At 34.8% G+C, this 23,209-nt stretch overlaps 1 protein-coding gene across 1 annotated transcript in view; it reads left to right on the top strand.

The window, feature by feature from the left end:
- The window catches only part of LOC129808040 (neural cell adhesion molecule 2), a 325,350-nt gene that overhangs the window by 279,423 nt on the left and 22,718 nt on the right, over positions 1–23,209 (top strand). The window contains exons 18-21 of the mRNA XM_055857702.1: positions 1,677–1,858; positions 6,013–6,209; positions 10,157–10,289; positions 12,644–12,729. Of these exons, the coding sequence (XP_055713677.1) occupies positions 1,677–1,858; positions 6,013–6,209; positions 10,157–10,289; positions 12,644–12,729 (598 nt within the window). The remainder of the gene's footprint in view (positions 1–1,676; positions 1,859–6,012; positions 6,210–10,156; positions 10,290–12,643; positions 12,730–23,209) is intronic.

Here is a 23,209-nt window from a genome sequence, read left to right on the forward strand (position 1 = left end):
AATTTTGTATGGAAATTTATCGTAGCTTCCCCAAAAATGGAAGTTACGACAAATGCTGATTTAACTGACGATAAATCTGCCATAAGACTACATTCACCAAGTTTATTTAAAATTTCAATAATTTTCGTATTGAATTAAATTCTTCCACTGTTATCGAATACTTCATACGTTTGACTGAGTTCTTTCCTGATTGGATACAAGTGCTATAGACAGATGTATAATTAATTGGTTGACCATTTAGTATACTGTCTTAATACAGAATACATCTTAATTGAGTGTTAATCCAGTAGACTAAAGAGCCTGTACCCATAAGCTGGGATATCGAATTTGGTTGTATCGATTTTAGAGCAATAAATTTTCATACAAGTCAGCACATAAATTTGCGTTAGGAATTACGCTATAGTAACCTGCATAGTAAACCCCTTAGTATAAATTTTTGACCTTAGGATCATCCTGCAAGTACTTGGACTAATTGACTACTACATTTATTGAGCTCAGATGAGTTTATACAAAGAAAAATTATGTGCAGAGGATAAACCCTGAATAGTGATACAGATATATTCATAGATATTGAAATTTAAATTTGAATGCTTCGAGTGCAAATAAACCCTACTAAGGCGTTTTTAATTTTAAAATTTAGTAAGGAGAAGATAATAGAGGATGAGTAAATTGTATTTTCTGGAAGATACGATGAACATCAAGTTGATATGCATGACAAAAAACCTCAAAATAGTAAAACACAAAAAAAAACTCTTCTTGTCACTTAAGAAACAATGACATTGGTTTAATATTCCATTAAATTGACCGACACCCAGTAAGCAACCATGAAGCTTACATTTCTGGGCTTTTCTGGTGAGGACGTCTAGGCATATGAGGCAAAAGTCTGACTTTTGGTTTTGCCATAGACGACAACCCCTTTCCACTTCATTCAGCAACACATATTGGCTTCTTCATCTTCCTCTCTCTCTCTGGGACGTTCTTGGGCCCAGCTTCTTATGCTACCCATTTTCATGGTTCTTGCACCCTTCCACCTCTGTCCTGGTACTTGTGGCAGGCAATGCGGACAGAGAGAAGCTTCCATTGAAAGTTTCGAAAACCTTCCTCCCTGGACTTTAGTGAATGCGGCATGTGAACTTTTGAAGCCGACTCCACACAAGTCTTGTTTCTATGAACGGGCGTATGGACACCGCAACCCTCATCAATCATCTTTTGATAATTTCTCAACCAATTTACCGTATGTGTGCTAACTACACAATTACATCTCTCTGCTATCCTTCAATTTGCCACCCACGAACACTAAAAGGGGTTGAGGTATTACAACATGCACTTGAGGGGTTGAAGAGGAGTTGAAAAGTCAACAGAGGAGTTTTAGTTAACGTTGTGAATTGTAGGGACTTTAAGTCATCCAAATCATTCTTATGGAAAATTTTATTGAAAATACATTACAAACTTAGTGATAACTTTAGGTGAATTTTATTCAGAACAATCCCAGGTTTTTCGTATTAGATGTGAATGAAAAGTAGTTTAATGGGATGAATGAGATAAAAGTTCTTGACATGAGTGTATTTGAATGAAGGACATTCTCTTAAACACCTTTCACATGAATACCCCTTGGAGCTAAACAACTAAATAGAGAAAGGGAGGATTTTGTTAATAAATTCCATCATAAAATACAGATTAAACTTCACCAACTCAGAGGAGCCCTACTTTATTCTGGATTCATTGGATACACTGTCGTCGCTGATGACAGCGGAGAATGAGACACTAGCAGCCAGGGTGTTTGCCGTCAATCAGAAAGGTCGAAGTCAAGGTGCTGCCGTGCCCAAACTACAAATCGGCAATCGTGTGAAACAGACAGGTATGCAAATTAAATTGATCATAGCGAAGAATGAAGCATAACGGTGGTGGAAGTTCTGAGCCAAAAACACCCCTGCCGTAGGGCTCGTTACCGACTGTTGGGAGTTTGACCCAGAAAACGCGCGTAGTTTGATTCATTTCTCATCCAAACAGAATAGGACATATTTCAATTGAATTAAACATTCCCATTCGTCTCGCAAATATACAATATAGAGTCCACCAAAATAATATATTACTGGTCCTTTTTTGGCAAACACTCAGCGGATCCAGGAAGGGTGTTTGAGGAACGTGCTGAATTGATGATGTCGACTTTCGAATTGTGTTAAATGAAAATTTAAATGTGATTGGGAGAAAAAAATTTGATGTCAAGCAATTTGCTAACACTTTTACTTCAGAATTTGACCTAATACAACTCTCAATGATATGGTATTAAGTCAGTAATTAAGGAGGAGGGTATAGATTAATAGACTTACAAAATTTATAATACATTCTTTTTTTATAAAATAAATTAAATGTGAAGTCGCTTTATTAATGTACATGTTAAGGATTTAACATTATGTCAATAATATGTGAAACAAATGATAGAGGTATAATATCCCAAGTAGCAAATTCTGGCTAGAAGAACGATATTAAGTCAAAAAGAATAACGTCAGTATAATGACTAAAATCTTACCAGTCTGTCAGCAATAAAACAAGATAGAAATTTAGTGCTGAAGTGCCTTTCGCAAATTTGCATATTTTAAGAAATTCATAAAGTTTGATAGTGACATTGTGCCGTTTAAATATGTGTTATTTATAAGAAGTTTTTGAACCGGTCAATTTGACCGGTTTTGGTTTAGTGGTAAATAGATGATAGCATGATTTCGCATTTACAAGTACACTTAAATTTTCAATTTTATGAGAAACATAATCATATACTGTGGCGGCCATATTAATAGAATCAGCTCCGCAAAAAAAAATCTATTTTACCATAATCATTTTTGTTTATTCCAATCCGTTGAAATAATTTTGACATAGAAATCTTCAAATAATTATCTTACGTCAAATAAGTGTTGTTTTGGCCGCTAGATGTCTGTATTTTTCACAGAATACATCAATAGTGAAATTTGGTTTGAACAACGCAACAGGACCACTTTTATTTAAATTAAAGAATGTGGTCTATAAATCAAATAAGTTTAAATAAAGCCATATTTAGAAACCATAAATGACAGTTTTCCAGTTTTTTGGGAGAACTGAACTTCACTATTCACGCATTCTGTGTAAAATAGAGACGTCTAGCGGCCAAAACAACCCTTATTCTACGATTCTAATAATTTGAAGATTTCTACTGCAGAATTATATCAAAAAATTGGGAAAAATACAAAAGTTAAAAAAATATAAGCTTTGCAAAATTCAGGATCTTGCGTGGGAGTGCCTTGGGATAGAACTCGAACATCTTCTTGAAGTGGCGCAGGATCGACAAGCGTGGGCTGCTAATTTGGATGTCTTGGGCCCGCGACCCCAATAGGGATGAGCGGTTGAAAATGAATGAATGAATAAGCTTTGCAAAATGATTCTATTTTATTGGCCGCCACTGTATCTAACTAGCTAGCTGTACCAAATTTCGACATTGTTGCATGCAAACACCAAAATTTTAAGTTGGCAATGTAATATTCTCAATACAAATTGAAATTCTTTTGTTACTTCTTTTTAAGGAGTGGTGTTGATAGTTTATCGTCTAAAAATATAAACATAGTTTGGGGTAATACTTCGACCACCATGATTGTCATAGTTTCTTGCCCTTCCGAAATTTTACAAACGACATTTTTCTTGTTTTTTTTTGCATAGTATAATCTCTAGAGTATGCAAAAACTTAAAATTCAATGTAATTTGGGGAATAAAGGAATGGCCGAAATTGCAAACTAGCCGAAATTTGGTACAGTTACGCTAAAAATAAATTTACAACTTACTAACGCTTATTGTTCTCATAGTCACTACAGGAGGTCTCGGGATTATGCATATCCGAATTCTATATCCGAATCAGTGGTCTTTCGTGTTATGGGCAGCCAGATTTCTCAGAGTAGAGCTAGTTGATCCTATGAATCCGCTATCCAAAGCCCAAATTATCCAGATTGATGGATCTTCTGGCCTCCTTGTGTTAGAATTCGTTGTAAGCAATGCATCGCTGCGCGGCGTTTGCGACGAATGCAGACACAAAGCAGATGCAGTTAGCACAGTTGCTGAGGCAACCGACGATTTAGTGGCCCTCTCCATTTGACCACTCTATCCAGACTGTCCCTCCGTCCAGAGGGGAACTCCAATTATCACCGTCAGTTCTGAAAGACTAACCATACATACAAACAAGTATAGACACTCGGAAATACCATAAAAATATATGAGACCAACTTTACACGCTATCTCATAATTGAAATAACCGAAATATCAAAACGCACATAGTTTCTTCTTCATGATTCTCTATTATCAGTCACGTGGCTTTCAAGGGGCTCAGATAGTCAATACGTAAGACCTACTGAAAATTTACGTTGAGTTGTAAGGGCTAAGTTTTGCTACTTGGGTATGATATTATGTATTTTAATCCTAATTTACAGAGTACGGCCAAACAGACCAATCCTAGTCCTTCATTCTTATGAGACACCTAACCCATCATCCCTAGGTGGGTGCAGAAGCTTCCTGGGCCTTTTGTTTAGGGCAGTTGTCTCCGTACTTCAGTGAGTGGACATCAGTAGCCGTACACAGTTCACTCCGACGAAGTTGAAAGATGGGTGGCACCTTCAGTTCCCCATTTTTCCTTTATAAGTTATAATATTATTTAAGTAAGCCTCTTCAAGGCTTACATTAATTTTGGACATTCCAAATTATTTATTTTGTAATATCACTATTATTTAATTATATTTTTTATTCCCACAACGAGAGTGCTTCTATTTTATTATTCTACGCATTTCTTTAGCGAATTCAAACTAGAGAAAAACGTATAGTTCTTACGCGACTTCTGAATTGGGTTGGTTTTAGAATAACTTTTAATCAAACATTTCAAACATTTACAAATATAATAGAAGTGAAATTTTTTATCAGGCTCAGCAAAAGTTAAAATTTATGAGCTTTTATTGAAGAAAAAAAATTATCAATATACAACGATAAGAGAACAAGAATATTTTTAATACAACTTCACAAACAATTAGAAATATAAAATGTTCAAATCTGTTCTAAAAGTGTCCCTAGATTGCAAGCAATATGAAGCAATTCTCTTTTACTTATTTTATTAATCCCCTTTACATCTCTTTAGATTTTAGATAAACTAAGTTTTCCATTTAGACGTTTTAATGAATTAACCTTTTCTGTATTACTTAATCAATTTTTCATCTAATAAATTCGAAGGATAAATTAAGTTTATTTTCTTTGTGAAAAATTATCTTCAAATCCTTCAAAATTTTAACAATTAACCAACAATTAAACCCACTTCATGGTTTTGGGTGGGGACAATTGGGGCTAAAGCTGCAAATTTGTTGGTATTTTGGGCATGCCTTCTCGAATGAATGAAGCATGAAAAGTTTCTTTTTTTCTCTTGCCAAGTTTGGTGGAAAAGTTTTGTGTGAGGAAATAATTCCTGTGGTTTTGCTTAAGTATCACATCAAATTTACCAGAAATTGAATGCTCACATTTCAATACAACATACAATTAGTCTGGCAGCTTTGAGGGCCGATTTCTCACACAAAAGTGGCCAAATAAAACTTTCTAGTCCTTCTGGGAATTATCCTGCTGCTACATGCAAAGCTTTTTGTGGGGATGATTTAGCACAGAGGAAAAAAAAGTGGAGAAATGGTGAAGAAAAGGACGAGAAAGAGGATTTAGGAACCCTCTAAAATTACTCTCATTTAAATCCCGTCGAGGGTTTCTCTTTTTTTTTCTATATACCCCACGAATTATTAATTGATTGTCTCCATTTGGGGGGAGAACAAGATGATGATTTTGCAGCGTGAAGAAATACCTCTCCTTGAGCTTTTGGGCTGACGAAGGGTGGATGGGAATAAAGCCGAAAGCTTTGAGAGGTATGGGTAGGATGAGAAAAGGGATTGGGCAGATGCTCTCAAGAGGGTATATAGAGTGGAATGGAAACTAAATAGGATTTATTTTGCTCTTCTATTTCCAAACACGCAGAACACCAAAATCCCCTTCAGATGTCACCAGTTTTAATTGGTGCCGTGATAACTGTGATCATCATCTGTGTGGCAATTATCTTGCGGATATGCTATGTGGTTTGTGTGCGGAGCAGACGCACCCCGAAGACATCCCAGCCTCCATCCTCAGGAGCCAACTTTGTGTTCAGTGGAGGCGGTGGAGCCGCCAAATTGGAGGTGAGATGAAATCGGATTTGCATAATGTACATGAAAGCCACCAGGATTCGAAACACATACATTTATAGACAAACATAAGTAGGATTTAGGTTGAATTTTAGACGGGGACAGGTTGAGTTTTCTATCTGTGGTGACAAAGAGAGATTCACATAGAGAATATTAATAGAATGAATTTTCTCATGAGATTACTGAAAACAAGCTCAAAGACATGGAGGGAGTATACTATATAATAGTTGTCGGCCTTGCTGCTTGATGTTTACTTCGAATGACATATCCACGAAAGTTTTCCATTAACCCTTTCAGGGCGATTGAATAACTATCCACGACACATAAGAGTTTTTTTTCTAATACCGCACTGTTATTAGAGTTAATTTTTGAATTAAAAAATTGGTCTGATATCAATTAGATAAGGATGGAATCATATTGATCACTAAAAAGTTTCAATTAAAAAAAGGAGTTGCAAAGCGTGCCAGGCTTTGCGAAGAGATCGAACTCGTAACTTAGATGCTATGCATCAAGAGTACTTTCGCATCATTTACTGTTTCCCGGTTGTCAACCGATTTAAACCGATTTTTAAGAGCAATAGAATTGATTACCGGACAAATATTATTTTTCAGTTCATTACCGGTTAACAACCAATTTGAACCGATTCATAAATCACTCAAAAGATTACACAAAATCCTCCTACATTGCTTCAAAACTTTTTTTTAGTATTACTGTCAAAAGTAATATTCTGTATTCGATATTATTGGATGATTGCATAAGTTCGTAGGACTTCCAAATGTAAATTTCAACAGATATTTTTATTTGTATAATCCAGGATATAGTCTCCATTGATCTTAACACTTGTCCTCGAAAGATGTATAAGCTTATCAATTCCACTTTTTAAGGAAGAGCCTGTTTTTTTCTTGAAAAAAGCTCGCAAGGTCGTTTTGATAGCTTGAGCAGAATTCATATTTTTGCACACCAAACTATTTTGCAGAGACTGAAACAAATGATATTCTGAAGTTTCAATATCTGAAGAATATTCCAAGTTATGGAGAATTTCCTATTGCAACTCCTGTAAATTTAGCAGCGTCTGCTATTGGTTGCACGATTTAGTGTTGTCATTTTGGAAGATCATAACCTTTCTTTTGGCCAAAATCGGACATTTGTATTAAGCAAACGAATTGTATCTAACGAATTAGGCACAGTTCTTATCTTCTGTGATTGTTTCATCGCATGGGAGTAGCGCACAGTGATTAATTTCCCAGGAACCCCATCAAATTTACAATTTATGCAAATTAGCTTTTGCAAGAAGGTTGGCTGTTTTTTCTAAGATTTTTTCCGCTGCATATTGTTCTGTTAGATCTATTTCTCATCACCTGTCACCAATCGATCCAGAAAATTTTTTTCATCGTAGCATATCGGTAGAGAAATGCCTACATTCCCTGTATTCATGCAGTTCCCTTTATTCCTTTCAGTGAAAAAATGTGGCACCCATATACCGCGCTTTTAAGCGTATCAAAGCTTTTCTAAATAGCGAAATACGATGAGATTATTGTTGTCCAACATCTTAACAATCTCTTCAATTGTTATTCACAAATTTTCTTCCGTTAGGATACTCGCAATATTGCCATGAATGTTAGAGGTCGTTTAAATTGGAGTCGATGTTTCGAAGGATAAATACCTATTTTGGAATTTTCCAAAACACTTTTTAATCATTCTAAGAGCAACAGCATGATCTAAATAAACGCCTAAAATACTTACCGTGGAAGTCCATCACTTGGATCTTTCCAAAATTCGCTTAACACCTTTTTATTCCATATTTTGGAAAAGTCCTCCAAAGGACATATCGACCTATTTGAAGGATACTTGGTATTAGAGGGATATAAGACACTGTAATCTTTCTCGTACAAGGAAAAAAGTAAACATGAATGGTGGGGGTAAGCTACAGGATACCCCTTAACGACCTGCGTGAAAAAGCCCCACGAACTTATGCAATCATCCAATATTACGATAGCCTTAAAATTAGTGGATTTTTTTTGTTTAAATTTTAAAATTTCTTTGAATAACACCTTGAGGTATTTTGTATTGAGAATTCTAAATTTATTTAGAGGACAGTAGGCATGGTTCGTACACAGTGAACCTTCAAACGATGCTAATTTTCTCTTTGGTTGCAAAGAGCTAGTTCGTCCTTTCTTGAGCTATAAGATAAATAATTATTGGCCTCATGAGACGAGCTGAGAAATGGTCACCTTTATGCAAACAAAGACAAAAATTTGCATCGTTTGGTTCATTGTGTGTGAACCATGCCTACATTTCCCTTAATTGAAATAATTGATAATTGGGCATAGGAAACTCTCTACTAGCCTGCTTTAAACTTCCTCTTACTAACCTTACTAAGTTTCAAAAATTTAGTACGTTATGTACTCTTCTTATGTCACAAAAATTTCATGTAGTCAAAATTTTTATTCTTTTCATTTTTAAGTATATTCCATAATGTCTTCCCGTAATAAGAAGAAATTAAAAAATAAAAAAAAAATTGCAAAATTAAAGAGAAAGAAATATTTAGAAAAAAAAGTAATCGAAAACCGGTGCTTGATCGATTATCGATTGAGACTAATGACACGGATAGTTAGATAAATTACGGATAAATTTCAAAACCTTTCAAAAAAAAAACTAAACTTAAACAATTCCGTTGAAAATTGAGCCTTTGAAAAATTGACCCTTGAGCTTCGAAAATTCAAAATTTTGAATTTTCCAGTCATAAGTGTCTACGTACGAAATATTTATACACAGTTATACAACATATTAGAAAATGAATGAAATTGCAAAGAGTTATTTTGAGATAAACCAAAAAATATAATTTTCAAGGGGATTCTTGGGGTAGGGGGTAGTTTTAGTAAAAGGACTCGCTAGAGGATGTCTTTTAGGGAAATGCAGGGGGGGTCACCTGAGAAGAAAAGTCAATATCTATTACCGTTCAAGCTCCGGAACGGTAGCATATTATTAAATTAAATCTTTTCAGTTCAAATTGTTAATACTTCTACATTAATTAGCAACTTTTCCCCTGTGTTGATTTTTATTAGGAATTAAAACGAAAAATTTGACAGGAATACTAAGAAATTAAGGCAAAGCAGGTATGAAAGTTGTGCATTCATGATATGAATGCCATTAAAACTTGTCCTAAAATTTATTTATTTGTTTTTCAATTTTTAGGGAAGTGAAATAAAAATGTAAGAGACGTAACGTATGTCTTATTTTATATTTTCCTCTCTGTGTATCGATTTTATTTGAAAAAGTTATTTATGCGTTTTGAAAATCTCAACTAAAACTGGCTTAAACTTTGCAAGGAGGATCTTTTCTCTTTTTATTATTTTATAAATCCTAACAAGAGGTATATAAGTATTTAATTTAAATAGTGTTCTTTAAAAATTATTTTAAAAAAAATGATTCAACTTCTAGCATAAGTGTTATATAAAATTTGCATATCTGACATAAAAACTTTCAAAGTCAATTTTATCAGCAATCTCTGAGATTAATAAGAATCTCATCTCATATATCTCGTGAACTATATATTTTTTTAGAGTACACTCCAACTCTTTTAATCGCTTTGGATTACCTCTGTGAACTTTCACGTTGAAGGATTTGGAGTAGAATCATCTTGTCAAGAGCATATCCCTGTCTCAACAAAAAAAAGTCCCATAAATAATTCCATCTGTTTCTCTCTTTTAAGTGTTAAATTTCATAATACATTCTGTGGCTTAGGAAAAAAAAGAATATAACTAACTTTTCCTGAAAATTTCTCCATTTTAAAATAATATTTCTTTTTTCTATCTTGTTCCTCTTTATATCTCGGTTATTTCTGCTGGTGTCATCGCATTTTGAAACAAACCCCATCCGGTGTAATATTTTTTTTTTGTCGTTCGGACTCAAACACTTCCAAATGGAAACACATTATGCAGAAGGGCGGCGGCAGCCAAAAGCCACGGTGGCAGCATACAGATGTTAAATCAAAAGCATCCTCGACGATGGATACCTCTGCTGGTACCATCATGAGTGAGGATGAGAAGGATCCAGATGTGATACCGCAGTACGGTTGGTATTGAGCCAAAATATATGTATACCATCAGTGTCCCACTTCCTCATTCCTCTCCATTGCATTTCGAATTGCGGTGGTAATTAATTATTTTCAAATAAAGCCTATCAATATGTTAAAAAAAACACTATTATTTTCAGAGTAGAGAGTCGGATAATTACAGAAAATTATGCTCTCAATTGTGGCGGATATTACGACTGCATCTTCCACATTCACTTCTTGGATTAGATTGGATTTTAGAAAACTTAAATTGAGCAAAAAAAGAAAAAACCGAAGGAAAATTTGAGAGCGATCGAACTCATAGGTTTGCTTTTACAAATTTTTCTTTTGATGATCAACGGACCGAAAACAAAATCAAAATCGATAATTGTTGAAAAACAAAATTCTCAAAAGTTTTTTCATTTGACTTTTTTTAAAATAAAAATCTTCATCACATTAGTTTTATTTCATAATTAAAACCATGTTATGAAAATTTTAAAAATGTAGGGGAAAGTACCCATGCTTTGTACGGTATCATGGTGCTATCCGAATGAAAAAATGTGCATGCATTTTTTAGCACATTACTGTTTTCAAGTACTAAAAAGACCATGACTGTTCCCACGGTTCCCACATGTTATTTCAGTTAATGTCAGATCGCATTTAGATCGGGGTGAAAGCTTGCTCGGCGGGAATATTCGAATTCGGATTTCGGTTAGGAAATCGACAAGATTAATTCAATGTTTTCACTTTCATAGTATTTTCTACATTTTTTTATCATGATTATTGACAAGATGTAAGGTTCTTCTCTCTACACAAAAATTTCATCCCAGTCCTCGTCATGTTTCAAAATCACGAAATAGTCATGACAGGAACCGACACAAAAGAAAAGTTCAACCGAAATCCGAATTCGAATATTCCCTCCGAACAAGCTTTCACCCGATCACAATGGCATCTGACATTGAGTCAGTGTGGAGTAACCTGTCATGTCAGCTTGGTGGCGTGATGCAGTTGGATGGCCGGGAGTTAGCAACTTTAGCCTCAACCGTGAGTTTTCGCAGGTTTTCCATGAGTTTTTCCATGAATTCTCAGTGCGGTGGAAAGTCGGCGAGCAGCATTAATATTCTCCACTCATTATTTTCCTTGAAATGACGTATGGGAACAGACGTGGTCTTTTTTTAGTACTTGAGAACAGTAATGTACTAAAAAACATGGTCACTTTTTCATTGGAATAGCACCATCAAGCCTTGTATTGAGTAATTTTTCCTGTTTCTCAATAAATGTGACTCATCGCACTCATATTTTTAAAAACAAGGGAAAATGCTCAGTTTTTAAAATTCAAGGAGGAGTCACATTTATCAGATAGGGTAAGTGTGCCAAATTTCGGCATAGTTGCATGCAAGCGCCAAAGTTTCAAGTTTGAAATGTAATATCTTTAAAAGAAATTAATTTTTTTCATTCCATCTACTTTAGGAGTGTTGCTTAGAACCTTGTAGACAGTTTATCGTCTTTAGTTTCTCTAAAATTATTCTTAACACGCTTTTAAATGAATAAAAATGTAGACATAGCTTTGGTTCCCTATTTCGACCACCTTCATTCTCATAGTTTCTTGCCCTTCGGGAATTCTTCCAGAATCATTTTCACGTCATCTCGTTTGTCGAAGCTAAATTTTTTGTTATTCTTTTCCATTTTATAATCTCTAGAGTATGTAAAAACTAAAAATTCATGGAAATTCGAGGAACAAAAAATGTGGCCGGAATTGCAAGCTGGTCGGAATTTGGGACACTTACCCTACAAGGGGAAATGCTCAGTTTTTAAAATTCAAGGCGGAGTCACATTTATCAGATACATAGTAAAAATTTAGTCATTATCAAGCTTGGGATCGTACGAAGCATGGGCACTTCCCCTAACTCTTTTATAATAAATACTTAACGATGCTCTGTTTTTTTTCCTTAAAACAGTTTTCTCTCATGAATGTTATCTAAAATGCAATATCTTTCCGATAGTATGGTTTTCATCTACTTTACATTTTTCCCTAAATAAAAATCAGCTTAAAACCAGCGAAGTAATCAGCTTATATTTTTTTTCTTTCTCTCCAAATAATGTCAGAAAAGGTCCAACAAAATCAATATAGAAATTTTACAGCAACAGATAATCTCTCGAATACACTCGGAAATAAGCATTTTCAGGATGTTGTTCATGAAAACCAAATCTTCCCATCAAACCCCATTTGGGATATTCAGTTCCCTTTTTGCTTCCCTTCATCACCCACTTGTTCCTTTTACCCCCCTTTTACTGTAACCCATAAATATTTTAATATTTATTATATGCTTGATATTCCTTGGGTTGTTTTACAATATCTAATTTGTGCTTACAGTGGCAGATCATCCGCACAACCAGTACCATCATCATCAACCGACGTTTGAACAGCCGACGCAAGGATGGGCGCAGCAGAGTGTGAATGTAAGAAAAATTGTTGCACAAACTCTTGAATTTTTATCAGTCTAAAGCACCATAACGAAAAAAAAGTTATGAAGGTGTGAGTAAAAGAAAAAAATGCGAAAAACCTTTTCATGTCCATCATCAGATGAGAGATTTACTCATACTTCAGTTGAGCTTGTTGAGTGTCTCTCAACTTCTCGCTAGTCACTTTCAACATCCCTGTTTCACCTTCCCTCAGGTGTTCTTTGGCATGTGAGCCTCTTTTCCGGAGGGAGACGATGAATGGGCGAGAGATTCTAGTAGAATATGCTTCCAAGCTGATGTTGTTTGCTTTATAAACCCAAAATCCCAAATTCCCACTCCCATTTGTGCTTTCTCATTGGTACACCATCAATGGGTGATCAAGTTGCGGGTTTTCACAACCAAAACCTAATGCTAAGCTTGTTTTAGCTTATGGTAGCGGTGATTCCTAATCCTTGATAACACCTAAAAAGCTCTTTTTATCATTACCACAAAAAAGTTGCGTAAGCTCAACTAATAGTTTAAAAAAAAAACACAAAATATACCTTTTTCAAACCAGCAGTGATATAGTATTTACTTGCAAAATACGCCATATAGAAAAACTAAATAAATCATAAGAACAGATATGGAATTATGGTAGATACGTTATGTAAGCTCCAAGCTCTAAGCTCCATTGGAGATAATTTAACCCATAATGTAGCTGGGAAAGTCATAGGAAATTCTCTGGAAAAGCAAGAACCTGCAAGAATCCATTGAGCCCAGAAGGATCTTCGAGAAATTTAGGAACCAAAGGAAATGCTTGAGAACTTGTGAGGTCCATATACTGTTTCAGGAAATCATCTACTCGAACCTCTTTAATAATAAAAAGGGTGGCAAAGCGTCCAGGCTTTGCGAAGTGCTCGAACTCTTGACTTAGATACGTGACCGTGAGCATCGTGAACGTCGGGATCTGTTGATCAAATCCTGTGAATCAAACACACAATTTCACCACAGCTTTCGACACTTATTCACAGCGAACAGACTGGGCTTTTCTACATGGCCATTGCTTTTTTACGCCTTCATTGCTTTTTTACACGTGAAAAAAATATTCAAAAAATTGCGGCACCAAACCAATATTTGCGCCAATTTGATGTTTTTTCCGTTTTCTGAGCCATTATTCTTTAAAAAGAAAATGATTTATTAGTAAAATTTGCCAAATCTAAACACCTCGGCCTCGAATTAAGAGCGAAAAGCAGTTGACCGGTCAATTGCTCTTTTCTCAAGTATAATCGGAAAATTTTACTAATATATCATTTTCTTTTTAAAGAATATTGTCTCATAAGGCGTAATAAATATCAAATTAGTCCAAAAATTGGTTTGGTGTAGCAATTTTTTGATTATTTTTTCCACGTGTAAAAAAGCAATGAAGGTGTAAAAAAGCAATGACCATGTAAAAAAGCCCAGTCTGTTCGCTGTGATTATGTCTTCCTTCGTGGTTCTTGGTTGGTCTTTCCCTTAGGATTTTTGTCACTAATTCCACTACTTTCTTATGCATCAATTTTTTCAATTTGGTTAGGAGCAAATTTTCTTCTTTTTTTTAACAACGAACGGACTGATACTTTACCATTTACCATTTAGGGGAAAGTGGTCTGCCTTTGAATGCGGCAGCCTTTGAATATCGTAATTTTTTCAGTTTTCTTTAAAGCATAAATTCTTTTCTATTAACTATTAGATAGCTATTCATAATCCTCACAAGTCATCAAAAAATTCAGACCCTAGCTCTTATTTTCTAGGTGCTAGGGCAAAAAAACGAAACTGAGCTCTAAACTGTAATTTTGATGTTCCACAATTCATGTGTTTTTTCATAATCAAAATAATTTTTCGAACAAATCTTCTATTGTGAGTCATAGAAGGTTATTCTTGGATGGAATTTCTCGAAATACATTTTGATTTAGATGAGACAAATTTTGTGGGTGATAAAAGTTTACAAATATTGCTCTGCGGCAGCCTTTGAATCTTAATTATGTGTGCCTTTGAATCCTCTTTTTCCATAAATTGAAACATCTGACAGCTTCCTGTCCGGGAGCAGAATAGAACTCCTACTTTGGTCTGACGAATGTCATACAAATACTTATAACATGCTATCTTGCTCCGGCCGGGATGTTTCAAACTGAAAATTGGCAACTTCAATGGCGTTTTATTACAAATTTTCAAGTGAAAAACAGAGCTTCAGAAAAATGTAAAAAATGTTGTTGTATAATGACTTTTGACTACAGTGGTGTTTTCATTGAGTGCATTAGGGTTCATGCTAATCAATTATGGGCCACTTAATGTTACAGCCCTAATATTCTCAGTGAAAAATTAAGATTCAAAGGCTGCCCAACCACATTCAAAGGCAGACCATGCAGGCTGCCTTTGAATATATCGACATCACATTTTCAAGTTCCTCACCAGGAAAAACTGAGGACTTGCGAGTCCTGAATGGGGTAAGCATAGAAGCTTAATGAACAACAGAATTTTTTGGTGTAGTGCAAAGTAAAACTCATGTTGTAGTTTACTATGAAAAAAATCTCAAATTTTGAACATCATTTTTCGTTCAAAGGCAGACCACTTTCCCCTACTATTTTTCGAGCAAAAATTAATTATCGGTTCATAACTGGTTCATTACCGGTTCACAATTGATTTGAATCGATTCATAAATCACTCAAATTATTTCCTAAAATACACCTCAGGAGTAATTTAACTGAATTTCATATAAAAAATAGAAATCGGTTATGAACAGGTTCATTATCGGATCAGAACCGATTGAAACCGGTTCAATTTTATAGAAAATTCCAAAACCTTTCCAACAAGTGCGAACGTGTCGCTTGATATATGTACTCTCTAGGGCCTTTTTAACTTTTAACCGAAATTTTAACTTGAACCGAAAATTGATATCCTTTATCTTTAAGTTCAAACGATGGCAAATTGAAAAAAACGATTTGTACATGCTGTTCCCTCTTTAAGTTCGAACAGTAAAACGTAAAATCTGAGCTCTCAAGAAATTCATCACTATAAATTTAGACTCAATTCCCATCAGTTTCCCATACAAACTAAAGCGTTTCTCGGCTTAATACGGAAGATGGATTAGTCAGAAGCTGATGGAAATATAATCAGAGCATTATTTTGATTATACGAGTAATTACGGTAAGTCGTCTCTCGGCTTAAGTCGTAAGTATGTCTAAGACATAAGATCGGCTTTAAACCTGAGATTTATGCCATTTCTTAGCTAAGATGGATTTCTTAGTGACTGAGGATGATCCAAAAACCTTTTCAGACCTAAATTGAGACGTAGGGCCTAGATTCTGACAAAATTGGATTCTGCCGAGCTGTCAAATATCATTTTCCCAAGAGATAAACAAATTGCGTTTTCAAACATTGATACACATAATTATTTCTCTCACGAGTATCATATGGAAATTTCATTTTGCGCATATCTTGAATGCATCATTTCTCAGTTTTTCATTCAAAACGTCCTAAAATACTACATGAAAACCTGAATATGCGTATAATTTTTTCTTCATCTGGATGATAACTGGACCTTATCATGATTTAATTTAGTTCTACAAACCATTTGTGCAGCTAAAATACATCATGATAAGGCCCAATTCCATTCAAAAATAGGGAAAAAAAATCAAATTTCAAAGATGCCCAATTCAATGATGCCCCACTTCCCCCTATATGAGTGATTGTATGTTTCACTGTGTCACTGGAAGGGTGCGTCATCATCGATAAGCCATTAGCAAAACACTAAACTTTCGTTCCAAATTGAGTTGAATTGAATTAACTTAGCTAAGGGCCTCGACAGACCAGAGGATTAGCCTAGAGACGGCTTAGCGTAATTATACTCGACATAATGGTTAAACTTAATTTCCATCATTTTCCACTAAGTCGTCTCTTGGCTTAAGTCGTAAGTGTGTGTCTAGGGCATAAGTCTCCAAATTTTTCAGCTTAGCCAAAACCCGGTCTTTGCAGACTATGACTTTAGCGCTAATACGGGCTTCAGATCTAAGGCTTAGCTATCAGTCTTGACTCCTCCATTTCCTCATCAAGCATGATTTTCTACGAAATTGTTGATTAGAATAGAATTGAAAAATCAATAAAATTGCTTGTTATTAAAATTTTCGAGACCTTAGGGAACTGGGCTAAACCTCCAGTCTGAAGCCGGCATAAGTCTCAGATATAAGACTCTAGTTTGAAACCCGTATAAGCGACTAAGCGGAGGACTAGATACTCCACCTCGAGAAAGAATCTGGAATCGCGATATGCCCGAAATCAAAATCTAATCAGAATGAATACACCATGCCGACTCGTCCTTTTTTGAGTACCTTTTTGAAACCAACTGGTCTCCGAAAATCTGGTCCCTAATGGCCTCTACACATTGGGAGCAATTTCTGTCAAAAATTGCTTTTTTGAAGGAAATTCCCTGCAGCGTTGTAGGGGGAAACGTCAAATTTCTGTCAAAAACGCAATTTTTGACGAAAATTGCTCCCAATGTGTAGACGCCTTAAGTTAAGATTCACGTAGGCTCTTAAAAAATTCGAACTCGGGATACTTTCATTATGGGGCCAGCGTCCTACTACTTGACTAATTCAGTGTCCTAACTATGCCCTATAGATAGATTTAGAGACAGTTGACTGAACTGAAGTATCACAATAGCTGTGATCATGAGCGAATAACAACTAACTCACCATGAATTGTGTACTATAGTGAGTATAGGGAAATTAGGGGCAACATGTGCATTAACTTTCATCAACAGTTTAGAATTGTAATGGAAAAGAAAAGCAAAAAAACAAGATATTTGAAGAATAACCGAGGACTTAAAGTAAAACTTTAAAAAAACATTTTTATTTATTTATTCTAAGTCTAAAGGCCGACTTACCCTAATCTCCGGTATTCTATAAGAGTGTATAAGAGAATCTTTAGTGGATGGCAAAATACTATACTCTCAAGGTGGAAAATTATCTTTGGAAAAGCCAACACCGAAGGCAAGGCCTTTCTTTTTCACTCTCCACCATCAGACATCCCTTCACTTAATTCCTAAGTTCCTTAAAATGGAAAATAGAACGTGTCCCACGAGGACGATTACTACTTTGCCAGAAAGTGTTTTTTTGTAGGGAGGGATGGTTCACGGAGAGGGATTTTTTTTACTTTTCCAGGGGATGAGATTCATTCGCCATTCCTTTTGCGTTCCTTCAAGCCGCCAATTTTGCCCCTGTGTGAGTGTTTTGTTTTTATGCCGCCGTTTTTGCCACCATCATCTTGTCTCCCTGCAACCACCATCCCTGGCCAAATGGGCGAATAAAGTGAAGAAGTTGCGTCTTCTGACTCCTCTTCCGGCCTCCACTTGGGCAATTCTAGTACCAGAGAGAGAGCTGGCTTGGGGAAATTGGGGAGAAAAACATCCCAAGGATGTAGAAAGTGTGAGATACCCGTAAAAGGGCGTACTTTATTTTTTACGATTCTAACCATTTTTTTCTTGCCTACTTCCACCTACATCTTCTTATACCCCTCTACAGTACTCCCACACATATACTCCATGTCAGGAAACTCTTCCTGGTAACTTTCACGTCTTGTTCACTTCCACAGGCCGGAAAACTTGTGTTGTCGGCTTTTGTATGGAAGAAAATGTGGTATAAAATTTCCATTAATAATTTAATTTTAATCGATTTAATTTCTTAAAGCAACAACGGCGCGAAAACACCAAGTGATGCATGTTTAAATTCACCACACCTTAATTAAACTTTATTTCATAGACGCGTGTGTCTGATTTTCTCATATGGAACTTTCTTGTGGAATTTTCACAAGTGAGAACAATAAAAAAGAGATTTTTGCAATTTCAAGCATTTTAAATAGCGTTTTTTTTATTTAATAAAATAATCGAGTCCATAATAATACCAACATTTGGCATACAACTACCATTTTTTTCAAATGCAGTGAAATAACAATTCTTTTATTTAAGTTATTTGCAGAATTACTTATTATAAGTCACAAAATAAAAGTTTTTTGAATATTTTTTCCGCTTTAGTTCAATTTTAACAATTTTATATGTAAAATGAAAATTATTTTGAAGTTCTAATACTAGAACTATTAGAATTATACTTTTTTTAAGTCAAAATGTAATAATAACATTTTAAAATATAAAATAGGCATATAACAATATAATGAAGACAATTTTAAAGATGTGATAAACTTAAAAACTTTTCTTTTGAACTAGTTTTTTTTATTTTCTTTTAAGGGGTTACATGGGGCAAAAAGACTAGGAAATACCATATTTTCTCTAATTTTTCTTTCAATATAATGAGTTTTTATTTTTATTCAAGTTTATTGTATAAAAAAAACAACATTTAAATTATATTTTCTGAAATTTTGATTTAAAAATCTTAAAAATTCAATTGATAGGACCTGATTTTCGAAGAGCTTTTTGGAAAAACATGTTGGAAACTGTTGACAAGATTTCTTGGAGTAGGAGAGACTGGGCCAAAAAGTCATAAATCGAAAAATTCATAATTCAATATCTTCTAAGGTAAAAAACATAGCGGTTCGAATTTTTTTCTATAGATAGCCTCCATAGACCTCCTTTATTGTCGTAAGTAAAATTGATGCACTGGTGAATATTTTGTAAATAATTTGGACTTTTTCTAATACGAATCCGTTATCTATTTTAGAATTTCCCAAAAGTTCTTTTCTCCAGAAATTCTTTTATTAAAAATGACCACTTGGGGTAAAAAGTAACAAAAGGTATGGGGCAAAAAGTAACAAAAACCGAAGCAATTTATGATGTCTCACGGCGAAAAGAAACGTCATTATCATGTCTCGCCTCGCCGCTTGTTGTTTGCATTGGTCAAACGATTTGCAGTCTTTTGTGTGTTTTTTTCTAAAATAGCTTGAAAAGCGCTTTTCTCGTTTTCTCACTTTTCTCGCAGAGAAAACGGTGTTTTACAAAGGTGTATATGAATAAATTTTCTTTGAAAATATCTCCTCTATGTATTTTTTCAAATTTATGGAAGCCCGTAATGAAGCGCATCAAAATGTGATAATACCCAATGTCTGGTACTATTTGCCCGAGCATTTTTGAGAATGGTCATAAAATTACCTTTTAGAAATTGGCTCGATAAACGTATTTCCTTACAAAATAGAGGAAAATTACTTTAACAAAGTTGTAGAGCGGTAAATTTCCTAGAAAACTGCGCTTAATTAGAAATTTTTGAAGCGCTCTAGTAGCTTGTGAAAAAATAAAATATCCGTTTTGTGACTTTTTGCCCCAGTCTCCCCTACGTTAAAGCCCAGTTTTCTTTAGAAATATGCGAAAAATCGTATATCAATGTAACCCCACTGCTCAAAGTAGCCCCACCTTCTCCTAATACGATATTTGGGAATTTGCGTAAGAATTGCAATAAAAGTGTGTAAATTAAGGAAAAACGGTGAGGATTTGATTCTGCCCTAAATTGGTGTTTTAAGTGTGATTCCTTCATAATCACACCTATTTGGAAAATGAAACGAAGGATCTAAATAAGTACACAAACCTTCTAAAAAATATCAGTAATAACTATGCCTGAGGGCACTAAACAATTTTAAATAAATAAAAAATTTGTTATCGCAGTAAATATTATTTTTGTAACGACCGTCTTGAGACGGTTTTCACCGTTTTCACCAACCAATCATTTATTTTTATTAATCCAGTGTTATTCTTTATAACACCTAAAAAAAACCACAAGAAAGAGAGATATTGCAATATTTTTTGAGAGATATTGCAATAATTTTGAAACTACTGAAAACAGGAAGTACTAAAAATTGCGTTTCCGTGTAATGTTATTAATTCAATTACAGAACATGAGGAACATGTGCCGTGTAAGCATTTAAGTTTGAGTTCTATGCCTTTCTAACATAAAGCCTATCTTCCTGAAAGAATTAGGAAAAAAATCATAGACTTTCAAAATATACAACACGTGTACAGTTCACAATATTTCATTTCGGATTTTAAAATAACCTTTTGTTATATAACTTTGCACAAGCAACCGCCAATAAGAATCGTGAGCGAGAATGTCGAAATATATGTTTGTGGCATCAGTAAGAATTCAACAATATCCATTTTCCAATCACTTTTTAATCCCCCTCTTTTATCATTTTATTCTTTGGAAAATTCCGTCTCACCACTTCCACGAAGCACAAGTGTGAGCGCGCCTTTTATTAGTTTGGGGAATAAAAATTTAATATTCCTCCGGAATTGCGTGGATGTGTACACATGGCCGTAATATCTGGCCTCCAATCCCATTCTTCCAGACGCCCAATTCTATTGACTTCCCTCCTCGTCAACCCCAAGAAAGTTCTTGGAGGGGGCATGGGATTGTGTGCTGAAAAAGAATCTCTCTGATTTCCTTTTCATCGCTCACGCAAAAGTGGTTGCTGATGGTAGATGCTCTTCGTGGGGAGACACAGTGGTTCAGAAAGCAGCAGGAGACAATCATTCGGGGTGGCATATGTGCCAGGATATCTCTCGCACATTGAATATCAGAGTTGGAAGACATTCGAAATAAGATAGACTTACTGTATCCACTTCAATGTTAGTGGAAACAGATTGGCAAAGTCTAAAGAAAAGTTTTAAATTGGAAAGTTTTAAACTTTTTCAATGCAAAGCAATGGACATGGAAAAATCTCGGGGTGCTCGAATTCACAGAGGTTAGAAGAAAACCTTGAGGATAGATGCATTTCAGTGATATTTATCACTTTAAACTTGTAAAACAATCAGATAAATAGAATAGATGCTGTTGTGATATAGAAGAATCGGTAATTTGGAAGGTTTCTCTATGGCATATCCAAAATTGAAAAAAAATATAGCTCCGGCACACCTTTTAGATCGATAAAATTTCATGTGATCGAAATTCGCATCCCTTTCTTTCTCAAATGTTCTGCATATAGATGTTTCATTCTTTCGCACTTAAAATTGGATCGAACTAAATTTAATTTGTTATAATGTTCAAAAGAAGAAGAAAATCCAAAGACTCAGATAGATAGGATAGACAAATGCAAAATGATTGAAAAGAAAGGAATGGAAATTTCGATTCCTTGAAATTTTCCCGATCTAAAAGGTGTGCCAGAGCCATTGACATAAAATTCATTTTCCTGAAATTACGTACCGTAGAATTGATTCTTTATGGCTCCGGCACACATTTTAGATCAGGAAAATTTCATAAAATCAAAATTCACATTCCTTTCTTTCTTAAAAGCTTTGCATATGTCTGTTCAATGTTTTGCACTCTTCTTCTTCTTTTGAACATCACACCAAATTAAATTTAATTCAGTTCAATTTGGAGTTCGAAAGAGTGGGACAGACTTATTCAAATCTTATGAAAAAGAAAGAATGGGAATTTTGATTTCAAGAAATTTGACCGATCTGAAAGGTGTGCCGGAGTCATTATGCCTTCGCTACCTTTTAATTCGGTAAAATTTAACGAAATCAAAATTCGCGTCTCTTTCTTTTTCAAAAGATTTTCATAAGCCTATTCTACTCTTTCGACCCCAAATTAGACTGAACTCAGTTTAATTTGGTGTGACGTGCAAAAGAAGAAGAAGAAGGAGAGAAGAAGAGTTCAAAACAGTAAATAGAATAGACATACGCACAATCTTTGAGATAGAAAGAGATGTGAACTTTGATTTTATGAAATGTTCCTAATCTAAAAGGAATGTCGGAGCCATAAGGATGAAAGAATAAAGTGGTATAAAAAAGGTTCAGTCTCCCAAAATTTGAACAAACAGACCAACTTAAATTGATATTTGTCTCAAAACTCAAAGTTCTCAAAACTAGGCCAAATTTTGACTTCTTAATCGACACTGGTCGTGAGAATTGTGACTGTAGCTTCGTACATCACCATTTTAGGAAGGATTGAGCTCTTTCATATATGTTCAGATGTCCATAACTTAAGAACGTATTCATTTAGAGATAAATTGATTTCTAATGTCTCCGGCACACTTTTTAGATTAGGAAAATTTCATGAAGTCGAAATTGGAATACCTTTCATTCTCACACGCTTTGTATATGTCTATCTCATTCTTTCTCATTCTTCTTCTTCTTATTTTAAACATCACACCAAATCAAATTTAGTCCAATCGAATTTGGAGTAGGAAAGATTGAGATAGACATATGCAAAGCGTGTGAGAAAGAAAGGGATGCGAATTTTGATTCCATGAAATTTTCTCGATCTAAATAAAGGTGTGCCAGAGCCATTAGAAATACGCAATATATTTTTACATGTCCAAAATCCAAATCAAGCAAACAAGAAATACAAAGCTGGAATACTATTAATATTCATTTAAAAAAAATCTGTAAAAATATGTTGAGCTTCGCATAAAACTGCCCCACCCACTTCCCATATAACGTTGGTTTCCCTTTGCGGTGAAAAAAAAAACAACAAATTTCAGCGATTCCCTCAAAAAATGTTGTATGTAAAACGATGTAAAATTT

Source organism: Phlebotomus papatasi, chromosome 3 (genome assembly GCF_024763615.1).
Source record: "Phlebotomus papatasi isolate M1 chromosome 3, Ppap_2.1, whole genome shotgun sequence".
Classification (NCBI taxonomy): domain Eukaryota; kingdom Metazoa; phylum Arthropoda; class Insecta; order Diptera; family Psychodidae; genus Phlebotomus; species Phlebotomus papatasi.